Consider the following 23,062-nt stretch of genomic DNA (forward strand, 5'->3'; position numbering starts at 1 on the left):
TGGGAATGGTAGGGTAGCAATGTTAGTGTTTGTGATAGAGCTGATGTACTCTTGTCTCCCTATGAGTCTTTCTCACTCTGCTTCCCACAGGTCTCTCCTTGTTTGCCTGTACTGTCTCGCCTTCTCTTCAGCAGCGACTCAGACTTGCTGGCAGATGCTTGCTGGGCTCTTTCTTATCTGTCTGATGGCCCCAATGAGAAGATCCAGGCAGTCATAGACTCTGGAGTCTGCCGGAGATTGGTAGAGCTGCTGATGTGAGTGGTCTTAGAAAGGGTACAGGTTCAGGCTGGGCATGGTGTCTCACACCTGTAATCCCAGCACTTTGGGAGGCCAAGGCGGGTGGATCATGAGATCAGGAATTCGAGACCAGCCTGGACAACATGGTGAAACCCTGTCTCCACTAAAAATACAAGAAATAGCTGGGTGTGGTGATGTTTGCCTGTAATCTCAGCTACTCGGGAGGCTGAGGCAGAGGAATTGTTTGAACCTGGGAGGCGGAGGTTGCAGTGAGATGAGATCGCGCCACTGCACTCCAGCCTGGGCGACAGGGTGAGACTGTCTCAAAAAAAAAAAAAAAGAGAAAGGGTACAGGTTCCTTAAGCTTCTCCAGGCTCAGACTAAAGCAATAAAGTCAGCAGGGCCAAAAATGGTGTGCTGTCCCCCTGCTTATCAGATCTCCCTCTTCTGTAGGCACAATGATTACAAAGTGGCTTCTCCTGCCCTGAGAGCTGTGGGTAACATCGTCACTGGGGATGACATCCAGACCCAGGTAAGAAAGAGGAGAGTACAGGATCATAGACCAGCTATGGAAGAGCTTGTGGAGAGCTGCCTGTGGACAAGCCTTTCCTGCAAAGGGCTGTGGTCCTGATGGGAGGCACTGTGGTCTAAGAAAGAAAGTGTGGGCTTGAGTGAAAAGTTCAAGCTCTGTCACTTTCTAAGCAGACATGGGAAACTTGATTTTTTCTTTTCTTCCATAAATTGGCACCAAATCATCATCTAATGGGTGAAGCAAAACCAAATGGAATAACTGGACTTACCACCTGAGACATTGTGAGGTAGTTAAGTTTGAGTCATGGTCCCTTTGAGATACTGGAAAGCTATGGAACTCCACCCCTGCTTCCTAGATTTTTAGGATCTCATGGATATCATGGATCTTGGATTAATCCAAGATTAACCCCTCCGGTGAGGACATAATAAACAAGGTTGCCCTGCTGAAATGCTAGAGATTTGGGTATTCTTTTGGGTTTTGAGTAGCTGGCATAATTCTTTGGGATTCTGGACAAGTTTCTTACAGGTGAGTAGTCTCACTCAAACACTCACACCCACATACTCATTTTCTGGGTTATTTTGTATATGTATATGCATGTCCTTTTAAACACAACATAAAATTTACCATTTTAACCCTTTCATTGACATTAAATACATTCAAATTGCTTTTCTGTCGTCACCACTAGCCAGCTACAGAATTTTTTATCATCTAAAACTGAAACTGTACACATTAAACAGTAATTTCCCATTCTCCCTTCCCCTCACTGCCTAGTAACCACCATTCTGTTTTCTGTCTCTGAGTTTGACTGCTCTAAGTACCTCATGTAAGTGGAATCATACAGTATTCTTTCTCATCTGGTTTATTTCATTTAGCCTGCTATCTAAGATTTGTCCATGTTGTAGTAAATATCGGAATTTCTGTCTGATATTCCACTGTATGTATATACCATATTTTATTTATCCATTGAGAGACATTTGGGTTGTTTCCATTTTTTTTGGCTATCGTGTATAATGCTGCTATGAACATTGGTGTACAAATGTTTGTTCAGGTCCCTGCTTTCAGTCCTTTTGGGTATATACCCATAGTGGAGTTACTGGATCATGTTGTAATTTTATGCTTAATTTTTTTGAGGGGCCACCATACTGTTTTGTACAGCTACTTTGCCAGCTTACATTCCCAACAACAATGCATCATGTTCTGATTTACCCACAGCCTTGCTAAGTTATTTTCTGTTTTGTTTTGTTTTTTATAACAGCCACCATAACGAGTGTGAAGTGATATTTCATTGTGGTTTTGATTTGCATTTCCCTAATGATTAGTAATGTTGAGCATCTTTTCATATGCTTATTGCCCATATGTGTGTGTGTGTGTATGTATGTATGTATGTATGTGTGTGTGTATGTATATATATATATATATTTTTTTTTTTTTGACACATGTCTGTTCGAGTCCTTTGTTCATGATTTAATCGGGCTGTTGAGTTTTTTTGGTTGTTCAGTTGTAGGAGTTCTTTATATGTTCTGGATATTAATCTCTTATCAGATACATGTTTTGCGAATATTTTCTCTTGTCCTGTGGTTTTATCTTTTAATATTGGTGTCATTTTTTAAAAACAACTTTTAATTTTTATTTAATTTTTTATTGAGACAGTCTCTCTTTGTCACCCAGGCTAGAGTGCAATGATGCCATCCCCGCTCACTGTAACCTCTACCTCCTGAGCTCAAAACAATCCTTCCACCTCAGCCTCCCAAATAGCTGGGATTATAGGCATGCACCACCATACCCAGCTAATTTTTTAAATTTGTTTTTCTTTGGAAAGACAGGGTTTTACCATGTTGCCCAGGCTGGTCTTGAACTGCTGTTCTCAAGCAGTCCTCCCGTCTTGGCCTCTCAAAGTGCTGGGATTACAGGGGTGAAGCCACCTTGCCCAGACCAACTTTCTTTTCTTTTTAAATTTTTTTTAATAGGGTCTCTCTATGTTGCCCTAGCTGGCCTTGAACTCCTGTGCTGAGGTGATCCTACTGCCTCAACCTCCTGAGTAGCTGGGACTACAGGTACATACCACTGTGCCCAGCTTTCTCCGATGTCTTGATGCACAAGTTTTTCATTTTGATTAAGTCCAATTTACCTGGGCAAGGTGGGGTGGCTCATGCCTATAATCCCAGCACTTTGGGAGGCTGAGACAGGAGAATCACTTCAGCTGGAGTTTGAGACCAGCCCTAAAACATGCCAAGACCCTATCTCTACAAAAATTTTTTTTTTTAATTAACAGTACAGTGGCACATGCCTGTAGTCCCCAGCTGCTCAGGACACTGAGGCAGGAGGATTGCTTAAGCCTGGGAGGTCAAGGCTGCAGTAAGCCATGATCGTGCCATTGCACTGCAGCCTAGGCAACAGAGTAAGACCCTGTTTCAAGAAAAAAAAAAATTAGGCCAGGCACGGTGGCTCATGCCTGTAATTCCAGCACTTTGGGAGGCCAAGGCAGGTGGATCAGCTGAGGTGAAGAGTTCGAGACCAGCCTGGCCAACATGGTGACACCCCATCTCTGTTAAAAATACAAAAATTAGCCGGGTGTGATGGTGGGGACCTGTAATCCCAGCTACTTGGGAGGCTGAGGCTGAAGAATCGCTTGAACCTGGGAGGTGGAAGTTGCAGTGAGCCAACGTGGTGCCACTGCACTCCAGCCTAGGCATCAGAGAGAGACTCCATCTAAAAAAACAGAAAAAAGAAAGAAAAGAAAAACATTTTTGAAAGTTAAAAAGCAGTTTATCTAATTTCATTTCCTGTGCATTTGTGTTCTAGGTCATTCTTAACTGTTCAGCCCTACCTTGCCTTCTCCACTTGTTGAGCAGTCCCAAGGAGTCAATCCGGAAGGAAGCTTGCTGGACTATTTCAAATATTACTGCTGGCAACAGGGCTCAAATACAGGTAAAACAGGCAGGGAAGTCAAGGGGCATGGGAACTCCTAGGAACATGGGAGGTTGTAGAATGTTTCCTTTCAGAAGAAAGAATTTGTTTCCCTTTAGAAATTAGAGTCAATGTGTGCTATTTGTCAAAGAAGCTGTGTAACCAAAACTGGCTTCTTCTGTAGCCTGTCACCTGCATAAGAAGAACAAAAGAAAACTCCCAGGATGGGAACTATGTCTAAGTCTTAGCTGATTTAGGGACTAGATTTATTTATCTTCCTGAAATGACTTTCTCCTTCCATCTGCCTGCCCTCAATTCTCTCAGGCTGTTATAGATGCAAATATCTTTCCTGTGTTGATCGAAATTCTTCAGAAAGCAGAGTTTCGTACAAGGAAAGAGGCAGCCTGGGCCATCACCAATGCCACATCAGGTGGAACCCCTGAGCAGATCAGGTATTCTTTTCCCATTGTCTTGAATGATATGGATGCTCTCCCTGTTTGCTCATGGTTTGTAGGTCACTATAAACTGCTCTTGCTCAAACAGGTCTGCCTTCTAATCCAGCTATAATAGAATTTTACCGGTAAACTGCTACATTGTCACTGGAATCTGGAATAGATTCCATGTAGGCCATGTGGGAATCTATTCAGTGACACTGTAGCAGTTTACCAGTTTTCCCTTCTGGAGAAGAGAAACATGACATCGACATCCATCCTTTCTCTACCTTTTCCTATCTACCAGAGATCTAAAATCTATGTAGTTCTCAATCATTCCTACAAATCAAGGCTAACCATGCTGTGGCTCACTCAAAACAGTTTCTTCAGCCTGGCCAACATAGAAAGATTCTTATCTGTACAAAAGATACAAAAATTAGCTGGGTGTGGTGGTGTGTGCCTATAGTCCCAGCTGAGGTGGGAGGATGACTTGAGCCTGGAAGGTCAAGGCTGCACTGAGCTGTGATTATACCACTGCAGTCCAGCCTGAGTGACAGAGCCAGAGTCTGTCACACACAAATACACACACAAAAAAACAAGCTCACCGGTGTGGTGGCTCATGTCTGTTATCCTAGCACCTTGGGAAGCTGAAGCAGGGGGATCCTTTGAACCTAGCAATTCAAGACTAGCCTTGGCAATATAGGGGCACCTCATCTGTACAAAAGTGTAAAAATTAGCAGGGTGTAGTGGTGTGTGCCTGTGGCCGCAGCTACTCAGTAGGCAGAAGCAGGAGGATCACCTGAGCCCAGGAGGTCACAGCTGTAATGAGCCATGATTGTGCCACTACACTCCAGCCTTGGTGATAGAGCAAGGTCTTGTCTCAAATAAAAAAGCAGCTTCTTTGGGAAATTAATTTGGGGTATGAGACTTGAAAGAAGCAAATAGAAAGCTGTTTTGTGTATGTGTACTCTTTTTTTATTTTTTTTTTTAAGATGGAGTTTTGCTCTTGTTGCCCAAGCTGGAGTGCAGTGGTGCAATCTCGGCTCATTGCAGCCTCCACTTCCCGGGTTCAAGTGATTCTCCTGCCTCAGCTTCCCGAGTAGCTGGGATTACAGGCGTCCACCACCACACCCGGCTAATTTTTTGTATTTTTAGTAGAAATGGAGTTTTACCATGTTAACCAGGCTGGTCACAAACTCCTGATCTTGAGGGATCTGCCCACCTCGGCCTCCCAAAGTGCTGGCATTACAGGTGTGAGCCACCACGCCTGGCCTATTTACTCTTTTATTTTAGTTTCCATTATCTGAACGTTAGTGGAAAGTGGTGGGAATAGATAAGTGTCTTGCCCTTGACTTGTTGCCTATTAAGGGGAGCATAGTCAGTATGTATAAAGCGTTAGGAGAAAAGAGATAGCTGTTGAGTTAAGCTTTGAAGGATAAATACGGAGTTGTAAAAGGCCTCTTAGGGAAAAGCATAAATAAAGGTACAAGAATCATAAACCTGGAGACCTTTATAAGTGTGACTGGAACGTATTGTACTTGGAAGGGAATAATGGGAGGCAGACCTGGAAAGGAGCTAAGAGCCAGATAGCAGAGCATCCAGGCTGGGCTGGGCTTGTGGTATTATGGTATTGTTGTGCCATATAATTGGGAGTTCAGGGAAAAAGGGAACCTATGAAAAATTTTAAGCAGGTGAGTGATGTGTTCAGAGAGGTAATATTGCAGCCAAGGAGAATTTAGAGGCAAGGAGAAGGAAGGTGTGGTAGCATCTACATGTGAAATGAACTAGACCAATATCAACAGGAGGACAGAGAAAGGATAGGTGGTTATCAAGGCTTAGTAAGAGCAGTGGCTCACACCTGTAATCCCAGCACGTTGGGAGCCCGAGGCTGGAGGATCACTTGAGACCAGGAATTTGAGACCAGCCTGGATAACATAATGAGACCTTGTCTCTACAAAAAATAAAATTAGCTGAGCATGGTGGTACATGCCTGTAGTCCTAGCTGTTTAGGAGGCTGAGGCAGGAGGATCACTTGAGCCCAGGAGTTTGAGGCTGCAGTGATTTGGGATCGCACCACTGCACCCCAGCCTGGGTGACAGAGCAAGACCCTGTTTCAAAAAAAAACTTAGTTGGGGAACACTCTCATTCTGTGGCATGGAATGAGGTGCTGCACAATTCTTTAAAAAAAAAAAATGAGGCCGGGCGCGGTGGCTCACGCCTGTAATCCCAGCACTTTGGGAGGCCGAGGCGGGTGGATCACGAGGTCAAGAGATCGAGACCATCCTGGTCAACACCGTGAAACCCCGTCTCTACTAAAGCTACAAAAAATTAGCTGGGCATGGTGGCGCGTGCCTGTAATCCCAGCTACTCAGGAGGCTGAGGCAGGAGAATTGCCTGAACCCAGGAGGCGGAGGTTGCGGTGAGCCGAGATTGCGCCATTGCACTCCAGCCTGGGTAACAAGAGCGAAACTCCGTCTCAAAAAAAAAAAAAAAAAAAAAAAATGAGTAGGAGTGGGTTGCTGAGAGTGCAGAGCACCTGCCCAAGCACTTCACTTGTCCCGTATTAGTTTAGAACTTGCCTGTTCTCTGGCCCCTAGGTACCTGGTCTCACTGGGGTGCATCAAACCGCTATGTGACTTGCTGACTGTAATGGATTCAAAGATTGTGCAAGTGGCCCTCAATGGACTGGAGAACATCCTGCGGCTTGGAGAGCAAGAGGGCAAGCGCAGTGGTTCAGGGGTCAATCCCTATTGTGGCCTCATAGAGGAAGCCTATGGTATGTGTCCTCTCCTCAATCTAAGTCAGAACCTGAGACTGTAGGCTTCTGATGTGGTATACATATGTTGGTGGTGGCAGAGTGTGGGTTGAGGAGCATCCATAGCTTCCATGAGACTTACATCTGTGTCTCCAAAACAGCTAAGAGCTCTTGCCTTAACCAAGTTTCACCATCCACAGGGTTTCAGACATTACCATGAGTATAATGGACATGTACTGAGTAGCCAGGGTACAGCTAGGATTTGGATTTGGCTCATCTTTTGAGTTCAGAGTTGTCTCCCACCAGTTTCTTCTCCTTCTAAGGAGCGATAGATCAGTTCTTTTTCTGTTAGGCTGTACCTAAGAGTGCTGGATTGACTCATCACCCATCCCTGAGAGGCTGATGATTTGCCCAGGTCATGCATCTAGTTTAAAGTAGAATCAGGACTAGAACCTCTGTAACTGACATTTTGGTCTCTTTCCTTTGGGATTCTGTAGTTTTGAGAAGAGATCTTAACTCCTCTTTCAGGTCCAAGAGTGATCTGATCATATGACTTGTGTTTGTAAGCACTAACATACCTTAGGGAAGGAAAAATAGGTAAATGTTTCATCCGCCCATAGAAAAGCACTCACACTTCCTCTCCTTCCTTCTTACTACTGTAGGCTTGGATAAAATTGAGTTTCTCCAGAGCCACGAGAACCAGGAGATCTACCAGAAGGCCTTTGACCTCATTGAGCACTACTTTGGTGTAGAAGACGATGATAGCAGCCTGGCTCCCCAAGTGGATGAAACGCAACAGCAGTTCATCTTCCAGCAGCCTGAGGCCCCCATGGAGGGCTTTCAGCTATAATATCTGCCTCCGGGGAGGGGAGGGGATGGGAAGCACCACCAGCCAGCGGAAGAGCAGCCCTCTGGTGGGCGGGAAACCAGTCCCCCCACCATCAGCCACCACACACCTCTGCTGCCCTGGAGACTGTGCTCTTGACCTGCTCCGCCCCCTTCCCTGGAGGGAGCACCCTCTGGACAGACAGAACCATCTGAGGCTCACCTTTGGGTTTTGTGACAAGAAGGGGACGTGTTGGGTTTTTCTTCCTTACACTATATTTTGGCACACATGTCTTTAACCCAGGAGCCCAGGGGTAGACAAAGGAGGACTAAGGTAATCAATTTGCACCTTTTTTTATTTTTTTTTCTTTTTTTCTTCAGTGGTGACTTCCTTCCCTTTTATCTTTTTTCAGTTCTTCCCAGTCCTCTGCCCTGATCTGTGTAACTCTTATCTTGGGTACTTGAGCAGACAGTATATTCCAGAGGTGGGAGGTGGGAGGGGAAGGGAGAAATCCGAAACAAAGTGTTCTTGTTCTGACAGAATATTAATCTTGTGCGCTTGGATTGAGTTATTTAATTTTTTTTTCTTTTGCACATTTTTCTTGTATTAAGATTGCTCTTCCCAAGAGCCACGAGTTCCTGGTTTTAGAAAACCCAGCTGCCAGCATTGCCTGGGGCTAGAGGCCAATGGGGAGGCTACCATGAAACAAAGGTCCCTCCCTCCCTCTGACTTTGCCCAGACCTCTTTAGTTTGGGAGATCCTCCTCACTCTCCTGAAGTGTCTCAGGTACACCAGTGGGAGTGCAGGGGAGGAGCACAGGCCTTCAGATGGGGCTTCCTTCCAACGTGTAGCTACTGATCCCATGTTTCCTACTCACCTTCCAAATGGTGCGACCCAACTTCATTTGTTTACTTGAAAATTCCCCCTTGGGGTTGAGAGAACCTCTGAGGTGGCTGTATTTTCTTCTAAGCTAGAGTCAGGGGGCTGTGGTCCTTCCTTTCTCCTGAGGAGAAGTCCTTGCTCTGGTGACCTGTAAGTTGCAGAGGAGGTTGGAGTGAGAGTGTCATGTTTTGGGATAGTCAGGGATCCCTGCCTTTGGCCTTTCTTCTTCCTCTTCCATAGTTGAATCATGTATATTTTACTTCCAAAGGAGAGAATGTCAAAAAGTTCTGTATTTTTTATATTCTATATATTAGGTAGGTCAATCTTAATTGGTCTCAAGAAGAACTGTCTGTAATTTCTGTAAGTAGGATACTGTGAGGAAGACCAAAAAGAGATACGGATGTTGCTTCCTTGCTCAGGAGGCCTGAGCTTGGTCCTTTTCCTCTCTGCTTGGATTCTGGACCACCACCTGGGACCAACCCTCAGCTCTTGAACTTTCATAAAGCAGGTCAGCGTGGCCTGATTGTCCCAGGACCTGAAGGGAGCAAAGATGGCCATAGGGCCTGGTGAAGTCTGCTACTCTGTCCTTACTGCTGATCATCCTGCTTGTATCAGGAAACCCAGAAGCAGTTTGCCTTCTCAAATTCAATCTCAATGGCCATTGTCCACATAACTGATCACCCATGGCTGCCTCTCCTATTCTGTTATCACTGAAACTTAGTAGCCTGCTTTTTTTTTTTTTTTTTTTTTTTTTTTTTTTAAATAATCCAGATGCCTTTTCTTTCTGTTTGAATTACAGTAGTGCATTGCCTCAGTGGCTTGCCTGTGCCTCTGGGTGGATTACATATGATAGTAAAGCCCACCTGTTTGGATGGGAGGAGAGGAAGTTGGTGTAGACCAACTGTGGAGTTGAAGGCACAGTCTGCCCCGCCCCCGCCCCCACCTCCCCACTGTGGTTAGTCAGAGGCATCCTGCTCTAAGCTCTGCTTTTCCTTTCTCTAAGTGCCATTCTTGCTTCTATTGCTACACATCTCCTTCTGGCTCAGGTGAAATCCATCCCTGTCTGCTTATAGACGTAAAGTTCAGGTACTTATTGTTGGCCATTGGTCTTGAATTCCACCCCCCGCGCTTTTTTTTTTTTCCGGTCTCACCTCAAAGTCATTTTCTGAGGAGGATGGTTTAGGGCTGGCAATTGTCCCTGAAAAACCACACCCATGTTGTACCACCTTGGTGAGTCAGATGCCACTCATCAGCTTGGGAATAGTGGCTACCAACCCCCAATCTCCAAGGAAGTCTGGGGGCAGAATCTTTCTTTCACTTGGCCTGCTACCTCCATTACAAAACCATTCTCTTACTGTTCAAAGAAAAGTCCTCACCCACCCAACCTCTACCCATTGTTCTCATCCAAAGGGCACTTTAGTAGGATCTACTTTGTACATTTCAAGTAACAGTTAAGTCCCTGATATTGGGGCCAGATTCTTAGTATAAGACATACACATCCTGTTTGCCCAGCTTTGGCTTCAGCTCCAGGTCCTGTACCAGATGGAAAATTTTTTTGGTCATCTGGCTGCTGCTTAAAGCCAGTTTTCCCTAAGAATTCCAAAGGCTAAAGTCTACTGGGGCAGAGTGTGAGGACAGATTTCTCATCAGAGAACAGTGGTCTCTAGGAGCTTTCATTTGTATCTTCCTCAGACCAGGTTTTCCCATTATCTTCCTTTAATCCGCTGTCAGCCAACAGGTGAAGTTCTTCCAGCCCACAGAGGCAGTAATATCATCTTTTGTATCTCCTCCTCTACTTTGGCCATGTAATGAAGCAAAATACTACTTATTTAGCCCAGGCTTGAGAGCCACTGTTTGTGGGCAGTCTCCATCTGGATTCCAGGTCCTGGCCTAAGTGAGGTAAGGCTTTCTGGTTATTGCCAGGATGGATCCCCCCTACCCCAGTCTGCTGTAGGGAATACCCTAATTAGTTGAGGCATGCTTTTGGAATCCTGGCATGTTGGCATATGGCTGATGTATCCCTTTTAAGATCTCTGGTTGGGGTATCTGGATACAGATTAGGAGGGACAAGGAGCCTTTTTCTTGGCTAATGTGTTCAAATACATTTTTGAAAGGTGCCGGCCCCTCCAGCTATCCCACTCCCAAGTCATCATCTTTAGCACTAACAAGGTCTCTGGTTTAGAAGCCTGCCTTCGGATCCCTGCTGACCCCAGTGACCGCCTGACCTTGATATTAGCTGCAGCCTTCTAACAGAACCACGAGTTCCACCCACAGCTGGCCAGCCTTGTTACTTGGGTCAGGGAGTAGAAATGATCCCCCCCAGGGAGCAGGTGTTGAGCTCATTTTTCAGGGACCCTTGGTGTTCCCCCTTATCTAGAGCCTATAGATCTACTCCATCAGCTTTTTGCCATGAAAGCCATCTTCTAGGAGCCCTGTTTTTTGGAGCTAAACTGTACAGATTATAGCTGCTATTGTACTTAAATAAGGGAGAGGAAAAGAAGGTTCTCAGGCACAGACTTCTATTTCTCAAGCCAAACCAGTTTAAAATGAAAACTGTCTAGCAGAATGAACCGTATTTCCATTTTTCATGTCTACCTGCCTTCCACCCACACCCTAAAGTTGTACTTGTTTCTAGCAAACTAGAAGGAAAGGATAGGAAAGCCTAGCACTACTAACCTTACCTCTCATACCCCTTCTTTGAAAGCCCCAGTTCAGGCCTCATCTCTTCTCTAGATTCACTCAGCTTGGTATCCATCATCTTGAGCATTCTTTAGTAGATTCATCCAGGATTCGGATTCTAGACTCTCAGTTGAAGATAGGGAGCCAATTTCCCCAGGTCTCTGCAGGCAATCCAGGGACTCAATAGGGAGAACAGACTGGCTGGGCATTAGGAATGTATGTACCTTTCTGCCTCCCTGGCAGCCAGGAGAAGGGTGCAAGGCTCAGTGCACTAAACCATGGTAAACATCTTCCTGATTGAACTACGCTAGAATTTAGTGAGTGTAAGACTGAGATACTGCTCAGAATAAATTTCTTCCATAGCCATTTAGGATTGCACATTCTAGACCAACCTTGTCCACTATGTTTTCTGTTTTAGCTTTTTCATTCTTTCGTTAAGCCAACAAGTTGAAAATTTGGCCCTACTGGGATCCATGTAGTGGGCACTAGCTGTTCTTTGGCTAAGGCCTTCATAAATGATTCAGTCTCATTATCTATCCTCTAACCCCACACTGTGATTTAGACTGTGGCAAAGGAAGAATTTGAGGCCAAGACCAACCAAATCTGTGAATTAAAACTTATTTTTTTTTCTCTGAAAGGGCACTTTGCTTCAGGTATGGGCTATGTATGTATGTATAGAACCTAAGCTGACTGTAAGAGTTAGAAGAAGCAGTGTTAAATTTTAGGTCCAGAACACCCTGGGGAAAGGTTTATGTAGTATATCTTCAGTGGACCTGCCTAGCTGCTTCTGGGCCAGCCTGACTTCTGATGTCCACATTGCTCATACCTGAATCCTGCTGCTGAACACCAGCCCTGTTCTGTAACTATTATATATGCCATGGCCTGGGGGCACTGAAGGAAGTAACCTCTCAGAGATCCTAACACTGGCTGGGAACCTCTGACTCAGAGCATGTCCTTAAAGAGCACATCTGGCCGGGCATAGTGGCTCACGCCTGTAATCTCAAGCACTTTTGGAGGCCGAGGTGGGTGGATCATGAAGTCAGGATTTTGAGACCAGCCTGGCTAATTAGCATAGTGAAACCCCGTCTCTACTAAAAATAGAAAAAACTAGCTGGGCGTAGTGGCAGGCGCCTGTAATCCCAGCTACTTGGGAGGCTGAGGCAGGAGAATTGCTTGAACCCAGGAGGTGAAGGTTACAGTGAGCTGAGATCACACCACTGCACCCTAGCCCAGGCAACAGTGCAAGACTCCGTCTCAAAAAAAAAAAAAAAAAAAAAAAAAAGAGTCTACATCTTTGGCTGGGTGCGGTGGCTCACGCCTGTAACCCTAGCACTTTGGGAAGCTCAGGTGGGTGGATCACTTGAGGTCAGGAGTTCAAAACCAGCCTGGCCAACACAATGACACCCTGTCTCTACTAAAAACACAAAAAAACTAGCTGGGTGTGGTGGTGGGCACCTGTAATCCCAGCTACATGGGAGGCTGAGGCAGGAGAATCCCTTGAACCCGGGAGGCAGAGGTTCCAGTGAGCCAAGATTGTGTCACTGCACTCCAGCCTGGGCAACAAGGCAAGACTCTGTCTCAAAAACAAAAATAAAGAGTCCACATCTTCATGAACCCTGAGACTCTGGAGTTGGGTATTGGCTTTTTAAGCCAACTTTTGTGGTAACTGTCTTTGATTGACTTACTAAAGAAGGAAATACATCCCAACCACTCAAGAGACTGGGTATCCCTCAAGAATGACTTGGGTTACCAGCTACGCACCCTTGGAAGATAAATCAAACCCTTCTCACTGGTTTTTCTTTGCAAATTCATTTGCTTTTATTTTTCTAATAACTATCAACTCTATTTTCCATGTTCTCAGGGCCCCTGGGTAGACAGACACAGCTTGATTTCAGAGCAGATGTAGGCCAAGAAACTATGGCATTGAGTGTGCTGAGTCCAGACAAATGATATTTATATACACATCCAAATTTGAAGAGAAAATGTATTTCTTTAGGTTTCAAACACTGTAATAGTTATAAAACAAAAATAAAAACCTGTTGCAAAGTTCTAAATTGTATTCTTTGGCTTGGAGTGACCCTCGAGTGAATTTTGGGGAAGAGAATGAGGAGGTGTTTAAACTTGTAGATTAACAGTGGAAATAAGAGTTATACCAACCTGCAGCTGGTGTAGTTTTTTTCTTCGGCTTTATTGAAATATAATTGACATAAATTGTACATATTTAAAGTAGATACACTTTGATAAATTGAAAAATATACACACGCCCATAAAACAACTGCAAGACAGTGAATATATCCATCACCTTCATAAGTCATAAGCTTCCTGCTTGAGGATCACTCCTTTCTGCCCCACGTCCAACAATGACTGATCTGTGGCTGACACTGTAGTTTAGTTTGCATTGTCTAGAGTTTCTCTAAATGATTTTGACTTAGTTTCATCAGCACCACTCTATAGCCTTTTGAACCCTTTTTGAGACAGTTTTTTGCTCATGGCGTTCAGGCTGGAGTGCAGCCATGCCATCTTGGCTCACTGCAACCTCTGCCTCCTAGGTTCAAGCAATTCTCCTGCCCCAGCCTCCCGAGTAGCTGGGATTACAGGCACCTGCCACCACGCCAGGCTAATTTTTGTATTTTTTGTAGAAATGGGATTTCACCACGTTGGCCAGGCTGGTCTTGAACTCCTAACCTCAGGTGATCTGCCCGCCTCAGCCTCCCAAAGTGCTGGGATTACAGGCTTGAGCCACCGCGCCCAGCCTGAACCTCTTAAGATCAAGTAGTTCACAGACTCCTCCCTTCAGTTTAGATCAATTCTTAAAGCAGAGATTACAGACAAACAGCCAAAAAGTTGATGGAAGCCACAAGAAGGTTTTGCTTGGCAGAGTGTGTTTAAGTTTGAATTAGTTGCCAACATTAAAATCAAGAAATGTCTGTCTTGAAAATGACTGTCCTTTCAATACACCTCAATTTTAAAAAGCCAAACACCATGCCTCATGCCTGTAATCCCAACCCTATGGGAGGCCAAGACAGGAAGACTGCTTGAGGCCAGGAGTTCAAGACTAGCCTGTGAGGCATAGTGAGACCTGTCTCTACAAAAAAATTTAAAAGTTAACTGGCTGTAGTGGCGTATATCGGTAGTCCTAGCTATTTGGGAGACTCGGGGCAGGAGGATCACTTGAGTCCAAGTGGTTGAGTGTGCAGTGAGCTAAGATCATCACTGCACTCCAGCCCCAGCAGCTGAGTAAGACCTGTCTAAAAAAGAAAAAAATACTATCTGGCCCTACCCGGCCTGAGTTTCTGCTTGGTAACAATGTGCAAGAGCTGCTGTATTTTACTGCAATCACCACCTCTCTCTGAGTCTGGCAAGTGCTAATATTGTTTCTGTACATTATTTATAGCAAAGGAGAAAATAACTTCTTTTTTTTTTTTTTGAGATGGAGTCTCACTTTGTCGCCCAGGCTGGAGTACAGTGGTGCAATCTCAGCTCACTGCAGCCTCCGCCTCCCGGGTTCCAGCAATTCTCCTGCCTCAGCCTCCCGTAGCTGGGAATACAGGTGCATACCACCACACCTGGCTAATTTTTGTATTTTCAGTAGAGTTGGGGTTTCACCATGTTGGCCAGGCTGGTCTTGGACTCCTGACCTCAGGTTATCAGGCTCCCAAAGTGGCTGGGATTACAATCCTGAACCACTGAATCCGGCCAAAAGTGACTTCTTAACTCATGTTTCTGTCAAATATTCTTGCCTGTTCTCATTACCCAGCTGCCCCCTCTAGGCCATTGTTTACCCTTCTGCTACACCCTCTACCCCTCACCCCATGCATACATTTTTCTTAGGTTCTTTATCTCACCTAGAACACCCCTTTTATTATTTTTTGAGACAGAGCTTTGCTCTTGTTGCCCAGGCTGGAGTGCAGTGGCATGGTCTTGGCTCACTGCAACCTCAGCCTCCCGGGTTCAAGCAATTCTCCTGCCTCACCCTCTGGAGCAGCTGGGATTACAGGCATGTGCCACCACGCCTGGCTAATTTTGTATTTTTAGTAGAGGCAGGGTTTCTCCATGTTGGTTGGGCTGGTCTCCAACTCCCGACCTCAGGTGATCCGCCTGCCTCAGCCTCCCAAAGTGCTGGGATTACAGATGTGAGCCACTGCACCTGGCCTAGAACACCCTTTTTATATGGAAACCTATCAAGGCCTGATTTATATGGCGCTTCCTCAAGAAATTTCCAGAATGCTTTTCTAGAAATAATCAGGGCCTTGGTTTCAGGACACCTGGATTCCAAACCTTTTTGAGCCTCAGTTCCATCATTATACTAAAGTTGAGTATCCCTTATCCAATATGCGTCGGACCAGAAGTATTTCGAATTTGGGATTTTTTCAGATTTTACTGGTTGGGCGTCCCTAATCTGAAAATCCGAAATCCAAAATGCACTGCTCTTAAGTCTGTCACTGAGCCTTGGGAAATATTTAACATCCTAACAGCCCTAAACCAATGCTCAATTAGTACAACAATTTACAATCTTCTCTACCCACAGCCTGATGCCAGGCTCTGGGACTAGAATATTTTGCCAACAGTTCTTGCAAAATTCACTGACATGTAAGCAAATAGTAATTTCAACACCTCACTGCTAATGCTGTAACAGAACTCTGCAGACCAAGGGAGCAAATACAGATTGCAGAGCACTGGGAAGGCTCTGCAGTGACCTTTGAACTGGGCCTCAAAAGATTTTGAGTTTGACAAAAGCCAAACCCCTTAGGCTTCAAATTCCAGGCACAAGGATTGTTGGGTTCGATTTCATTATTCAGAGGCAACGGGGATACAGAATTTCTGATCTCACGTGTAGAGAATTGTGGTTTTTTTCTACTTTAACCCCAGTGAGACTTTGTAGAGTGGGGCAGTCAGAGAAAAGGCTCTAGAATATGCCTGAAGCCTTAACTCAGCACCTTCCTGAGGAACTGACTGCCAAAATGATAATGGAGAGGGGAAAATATGACCTACGTTCACAAGTTACCTTGACTGCCTCAGGAAAACCTGCTGTGATAGTGTTTCTTCTGGGTAAAAGACAGGGTAGGCCGGGCCGCGGTGGCTCACGCCTATAATCCAAGCACTTTGGGAGGCTGAGGCGGGTGGATCACGAGGTCAAGAAATTGAGACCATCCTGGTCAACATGGTGAAACCCCCTCTCTACCAAAAATGCAAAAATTAGCTGGGCATGGTGGGACGCGCCTGTAGTCCCAGCTACTCGGGAGGCTGAGACAGAATTGCTTGAACCCAGGAGGCGGAGGTTGCGGTGAACCGAGATCGCGCCATTGCACTCCAGCCTGGGTAGCGAGCGAAACTCCATCTCAAAAAAAAAGGCAAGCCGAGAAGTTACCTGGGTGCTTGTGTCAGACTTAACAATTTTGAATCCGTTTTAACCACTCGCTATCGATGGGACCTTGGAGAAGTTACCTAGCCTTTCTCTTACTGTCCTTTTCCGTAAAATGGGAATAACAGTATTTATTTCAATGAGTGGTTATGAGAATGAAGCTATTGGATATCGGAAAGCACACAGTATGCGCTCAAGGAAACTGCTATTGTTATTAAACACCTCCTTTGGAAGAAGGACATTGAGGCCCAGGGAGAGAAAACAACGTCCAGCCACACTGCAAATCCGTGATGAAGCTGGGACTGGAGTAGGGGTCTCCTGGGCATCACCCCAGGACTCTATCCCTCTTCCCCAGTCCTCGGAATTCCTGGATGGAGTCACATTTGTTCAAGGCCAGGGAGGAAGGCTTGACGGAGGCCTGCAGGAAACAATAGCTAGGCGTAAGGCTTTAGGAGTTGAAGCATAGCTTCTGCGAGATAGAAACCAGGTTGACCTGCGCATTTTTTTGGACTCCCAGGACTACAGCCCATCTGCACCTTGGGAGCTGCTGCCAGCCCCAGCGCACGGAAGGACGCGTAGTCCTTTCGCTGCCCCGCCCTCACGACGCGCCCGCCTCCACGGCCGCCCTCGCTTCGTCCTTCCCAGCAAGCTCCGCGCCGGCGCCGGCTATTGATTGGCTGCGGTGGGAGCAGGCTGCTCGCCGGCAGTGGTTACTCGGGGTTTCCGGTGCGAGGCCAGAGCTGGGGAAGTCGTCGGACGTTGGCTGTGAGGTGCGTGCCGCGGCGACCGGTGGGAGAGAATCGGAGAGTGTGCGGACCGGGATGTTCTCGGCCTGTGGGGAAATCACGGCGACTCCGCGCGTGGGCAGGGGGGGCTGTCTAGGGCGTGTGCGCATGCGCGGGCGTCCCTCGCGGCTGGAGGGCGCGCCGGGCGTGGGTGGCTGCGCGAGCGGGGGGCGCACGTGGGGCCTGAGGGGCGGGGGCGGCGCCGGGACTCCGGCGTTCCGCCACGTCAGTCTCCGGTCCCGAGCCAATCCCGCGCTCGGCCTGCCGTGAGGGGGTTGGTTGTGCTGGGAAGTGGCTCCGAGGAGAAAAAGAGGCCTCTTCATCCGCTGCAGGAGCTGCGCCCCGAAAGCCTGCCCCGGCACGCCGGGCTCCCCTGACCCGCCAAGACTGGAGAGCCGTTGGCGCCCTCCGCCGAGGCCGGCCGGTCCGTTTAAGCAGCTTTGGGCGCCTGCTGTGGGGATTTCTGATCCAGACTGCGAAGAATTTCCAAGTCTGGAAAACTGCAACTCTGTTTGTTTCCAAAGGATCTCCTTCTGACCCAGCATCGCTCATCACAATGAAGAACCAAGACAAAAAGAACGGGGCTTCCAAACAATCCAACCCAAAAAGCAGCCCGGGACAACCGGAAACGGGACCCGGGGGAACCCAGGAGCGGCCCAGCCAGGCGGCTCCTGCGGCAGAAGCTGAAGGTCCCGGCAGCGGCCAGGCTCCTCGGAAGCCGGAGGGTGTGTGCCAGCTCTGCATTGCCGGCGGGCAGGGGGAGGAGCTGTGGGCCTGGCCTCACTTCTGGACTTAGAGGCCGAGGCCAGGTTGTCCAGAAGGAGGAGATGTAGGATGAGAGGGCAGTGCTGGGGCCGCGGTCCCTCCTGTGTCCTGGCGAGCCGGCGAGCCGTCCCCTGTAAGCACAGGAACAGAGTTCTCTTCTCTGGAGAGAAGCTCTGACAGGATTAAGTCAGGTGGCAGCCAAATGAGGCACCCAGTCAGGAAATCCAGGTCCTGTTAGAAACACCTCAGCCGCCAACAGCTAACTGCCCTTCCTATTTTGAGGCATTTCTAGAACAATCTGAATGGCAAGAAATGGTTGGTGAGGGGGGAAGGAGATGGACTAGGAGTTGCTTCATGCCAGCCCTGTGTGCTGATGCTTTACATACTTTTATGTTCGTAACCAACATGTTCGGGTGATAGTAAGAAATAGTTGTGTCATTTTACAAGTAAATAGACTTAAAGAAGTTAAGCATCCATCACCTGAGTTTGGCAAGAAAAAAAAAGTTGCCGGGCGCTGTGGCTCACGCCTGTAATTCTAGCACTTTGGGCGGCTGAGACAGGCGGATCTCCTGAGGTCAGGCGCTCAAGACCAGCCTGACCAATATGGTGAAACCCCGTCTTAAAAAAGAAAAAGTTAAGCAACGATGACTATAATTTCTTTTAAAAGATGTTTCGAGGCTGGACGTGGTGGCTCACGCCTGTAATCCCAGCACTTTGAGAGGCCAAGGCAGGCGAATCACCTGAGGTCAGGAGTTCGAGACCAGCCTGACCAACATGGAGAAACCCTGTCTCTACTAAAAATACAAAAATTAGCTAGATGTGGTGGTGCATGCCTGTAATCTCAGCTTCTCGGGAGGCTGAGGCAGGAGAATTGTTTGAACCTGGTAGGCAGAGGTTTCAGTGAGCTGAGATTGTGCCACTACACTCCAGCTTGGGTGACAGAGCGAGACTCCATCTGAAAAAAAAAAGTTTCAAATCTATATTGTGACAGGAACTAGATTTGCTGAATGATGCTCCATTCTTGCTTCTCAGTTTCCATGAAAAAAGAAAAGTTAGGCAACATTTAACTCAAACTGATGAGTTTGGGTGTGAAAAATCCCAACCAGTGGTATAATCGTCTGCTTTCTCATCCTCTTCTGCTTTAGGGGCACAAGCCAAAATGGCTCAGTCTGGGGCCCTCTGTGATGTCTCTGAGGAGCTGAGCCGCCAATTGGAAGACATACTGAGCACATACTGTGTGGACAATAACCAGGGGAGCCCAGGCGAGGATGGGGCACAGGGTGAGCCGGAAGATGCAGAGAAGTCCCGGACCTATGTGGCAAGGAATGGGGAGCCTGAGCCATCTCCAGTAGTCAATGGAGAGAAGGTACCCTCCAAGGGGGAGCCAGGCACAGAAGAGATCCGGCCAAGTGATGATGTGGGAGACCGAGACCACCGAAGGCCACAGGAGAAGAAAAAAGCCAAGGGTTTGGGTGAGCAGAGAGTGGCTCTTTGTGCAGCTGGTGAGGGGAGGGAATTTGGACTTGATGTTCTCTGGGCCAGTCTGTTCTGCCAGGATTCAGAGGAAATGGTACTTCTCAGAGCAGCAAGTCACCCTAGTCTAATCAAAGCCAGGGATGTGGGAGTCACGCATAGAAAGATGCAGGGGTTCCCAGCACAAGGCCTTCTGGCTTTTGGAGCAACAAGGGGTTGACGTGAGACCTCCTCTGTCTTTGAGACAATGGAGAGCAGGAGGTCCGGGTAGCCTCCTGTGCCAGCCAGTACTACCTGCCTTGTGACCTTGGGTGTGCCCCTTCTCCTGTCTGGGTCCTAGTTTCTATTTCTGTGTAAACTGTAAAGTAAGAAAATCAGACTAGCCTAGAATTGGAAACCCAAATGTCTGCATAAGCTGGGCTGCCTATGGGGCTCCATGAATATAGAGCCTACTTTAGCCAAAGGCTTTACTGCTATTTAGTTAGTTGCTCTTAACTAGCCAACTGAGAACAGGCAAAACTACAGGCTGGGTGCAGCCAGCCTTTGTTTTTGTTTGTTTTTTTTTTTTAAAGAAAAGCCAGAAATCTAGATCACTAGATTTTTTTCATAGTTAACAGCTAAAATGGTAGGAGCCAAACAAAACCCATCCGTGGGTTGGATTTGGCATGCATGTCAGTGAATTGCAGTCTCCATGCTGATCTCTCGAGCCCTTCTGGGGAGGCAGAGGGAAGGCTTCCTGACACAGGCACACGCAAGGGGAAATAGGCAGTGACAGTCATTTGGTGGTAAGGTATATACGTTTAAGAATCTAGGCCAGGCACAGTGGCTCACGCCTGTAATCTCAACACTTTGGAAGGCCAAGGTGGGTGGATCACCTGAGGGTCAGGAGTTCAAGACCAGCCTGGCCAACATGATGAAACCCCGCCTCAACTAAAAATACAAAAAGTAGCTGGGCATGGTAGTGCACGCCTGTAATCCCAGCTACTTGGGAGGCTGAGGCAGAAGAATGGCTTGAACCCGGGAGGCAGAGATTGCAGTGAGCCAAGATCGTGCCATTGCACTCCGGCCTAGGTAACAGAAAAAAAAAAAAAAAAAAAAAAAAAAAAAATCTTAGGATCACATATATGGAAAGTATCTTCATTTTAAAATTCGAGGTTTGTCAACTCTGTTGACAAGAGTTTAGTATTTCTCAAGGAGGCTAAGATACTTACTCCTCTTTGGATCCTACCTCTATCAGGAGGGTGGGCCTTCCTTGCATTGAAACAGTAGCCCTGAAATCATAAGTGGGACACATTTGGTCTATTGGTAGAGCAGGCAATTTTTTTCCTCCCTCCATGGTGCCCTATAAGGAGATTTCACTAGGGTCCAGTCGTTCATTTGATGAGCATTTGTTGAGCATATGCTCTGTGATGTTACTATGGACAGCACTGGGGCTACAGTGAGGAAAGGATTGAGTTGGTCTCTATAGCAAGGAAGGCAGCTAATCAACAAGCAAAATACAAGGTATGATGGGGAGGGCTGTCTTTAGCACTCACGAATGTGAGCCCAGGCCTGGAGGGGACCCCCGGAGAAGAGGTTGCTTATCTTTTCTCCTGTGCTTTGCAGGGAAGGAGATCACATTGCTGATGCAGACATTGAATACTCTGAGTACCCCAGAGGAGAAGCTGGCCGCTCTGTGCAAGAAGTATGCTGAACTGGTCAGTTCCCCCCTCTGCGGGTACCTTCCCTGCCTTGGGAAAATCAGCATGCCACCTGGTGTAGGGTTGGGGGTGCAGGGGCAGGTAGGTGGCTTAATTCCTAATCAGCTTTTCTCTGAACTATCTGTTAAATGGGGTCACTTCCCAGCCAGCTTCTTCAGGGCTGTACAGTAAGAGAAGAAACTGCACATTCCTTGAAAGAAATTTCTCAAAGAATGATTCCAAGATGGTAGAGCCCTTGTTCCTGGCCTGAGTTCAAGACACCATGTGATTTTGATGCATTTTCCTCACATACAGATGCATAGAGCCATTATCACACTTAATAAAACTAACACTAGTCAGTTGATACTTTTTTCGTTTAAGACTACTACAAGAAGAGTAGTCTTCTTGTCACTGCCTCCTCATATTCCCATGACACTGACTTTTTTTTGAGACATTGACATTTTACAGAAACCAGACTAGCTGTCCTATAGGATGCACCCTGTTAGCTTTGTCATCTCTGTGGTAGCATTTTACTTCCTTACCTTCTTAGTGCCTGTAAGTGAAGTAGAAGTTAGCCCTAAAGCTGGATCCAATTCACCTTCAACTTTTTTGACAAGAAATTTTCATGCGTAGTGTGAAGAATACTACTCTGTACTTCATGTTCCCTCACAATAAATACAAAGTGTGCCCTTCCCACTCTGTTGTAACATTATTCAGTGGATTGAGGTAGAGCAACCAAATTCTTTCATCAGGTTCTCCATCAGAATTTGAACTGCAGATTCATTCATTGATGGTCATAGCCTATCATGGCCTATTTATTTAAAAATTCATTCATTCCATGCACATTTATTAATATTTTCCTGTAAGGAACTTTGCTCATCTGTAAAATAGGAAATGTCATACCTGCCTAATGATAGAAGGATTAAATAAGTATAAAGAAGATAAGCACCCTTTTAGAGTGATCAAGCCAGGGAAAAGTTGCTGATCAAGAGAGGAAGTGAGTTGCTGGAGTGGTCTTCTGAGCAGAGGGGAGCTGAGGCCCAGTGCTCAAGAAGGGGACTTGGCTGTGGTAACCACATGGCTAGGTCTTTGTGACTGGAGGAAAAGATGGGGCAGGTGGACTGGCAGATGTGGAGCTTGTGCCCCTCATTCTCTGGTTTATTCTGTTTTGAGATTTGATGAGGACGATTAAATAGTTGTCTGGAAGGAGAGGAATGTGAATAGCATGTGCATTGTATTGGGATTTCTGGTCTTCCTGAAATTGGTGGCCATGAATTTAAAGTGAGACTCTTCAAGTAGGGTTGTTCTAGTGCTGTTTAAAGCAGGAGGGTGCATTACTAGGGTTGCAGTATCTGGGGAAGGGCCAAGAGAGTGAGGGTGTAAGAAATCTAAGCCAGGTAATAAGTGGTTATTTTAAAGGAGAGTGGAAGGATGGTTGAGTCAGTGGATTGGGGGTCCTATAGGGTAAGAGACTTCCTGAGGATCACAGATTTTGATTGGAATGGCTAAAAAGATAGGTTGTAGTAGTCCTGGCCTGGGCTGCTGGAAATTGAGATAGTGGGTGTGCTCTCTTGTAGTGACAAAGCCTAGATCTGCGCTGTCCAGGATAGAGTCATCTCTAGCTAATTGACATGTAGCCAGTCTGATTTTGAACATGCTATAAATGTAAGATACACATCAGATTTTGAAGACAAGCAAAAACAAAGAATATAAAATATCTCACATTTTTTTTTTTTTTTTTTTTTTTAC

The 23,062-nt window shown here is 46.5% G+C and overlaps 2 protein-coding genes across 6 annotated transcripts in view; both read left to right on the plus strand.

Annotated features, from left to right (window-relative positions):
• Positions 1–10,666, plus strand: part of KPNA6 (karyopherin subunit alpha 6) — a 61,880-nt gene extending 51,214 nt beyond the window's left edge. For both annotated transcript variants that reach the window (XM_032246732.1, XM_032246733.1), the window contains exons 9-14: positions 91–254; positions 691–769; positions 3,572–3,697; positions 4,001–4,128; positions 6,705–6,883; positions 7,525–10,666. In XM_032246732.1, coding sequence (XP_032102623.1) covers positions 91–254; positions 691–769; positions 3,572–3,697; positions 4,001–4,128; positions 6,705–6,883; positions 7,525–7,712 — 864 coding nt within the window. In that variant the 3' untranslated portion in view covers positions 7,713–10,666. The remainder of the gene's footprint in view (positions 1–90; positions 255–690; positions 770–3,571; positions 3,698–4,000; positions 4,129–6,704; positions 6,884–7,524) is intronic.
• A 6,588-nt stretch (positions 10,667–17,254) lies between these two features.
• TXLNA (taxilin alpha) overlaps positions 17,255–23,062 on the plus strand; it is a 19,478-nt gene continuing 13,670 nt past the window's right edge. Inside the window, exons 1-4 of one of the 4 annotated variants that reach the window (XM_032246739.1) lie at positions 17,255–17,381; positions 17,921–18,121; positions 19,307–19,633; positions 21,240–21,331. In XM_032246739.1, the coding sequence (XP_032102630.1) occupies positions 17,953–18,121; positions 19,307–19,633; positions 21,240–21,331 (588 nt within the window). In that variant the 5' untranslated portion in view covers positions 17,255–17,381; positions 17,921–17,952. Of the gene's footprint in view, positions 17,382–17,593; positions 18,122–19,306; positions 19,634–21,239; positions 21,332–23,062 lie in introns of those variants that run through there. The other 3 variants (XM_032246735.1, XM_032246737.1, XM_032246736.1) reach the window with 3 other exon arrangements.

This window comes from Sapajus apella, unplaced genomic scaffold, assembly GCF_009761245.1.
Source record: "Sapajus apella isolate SASKATOON/1434 unplaced genomic scaffold, GSC_monkey_1.0 scaffold62, whole genome shotgun sequence".
NCBI classification, from domain to species: domain Eukaryota; kingdom Metazoa; phylum Chordata; class Mammalia; order Primates; family Cebidae; genus Sapajus; species Sapajus apella.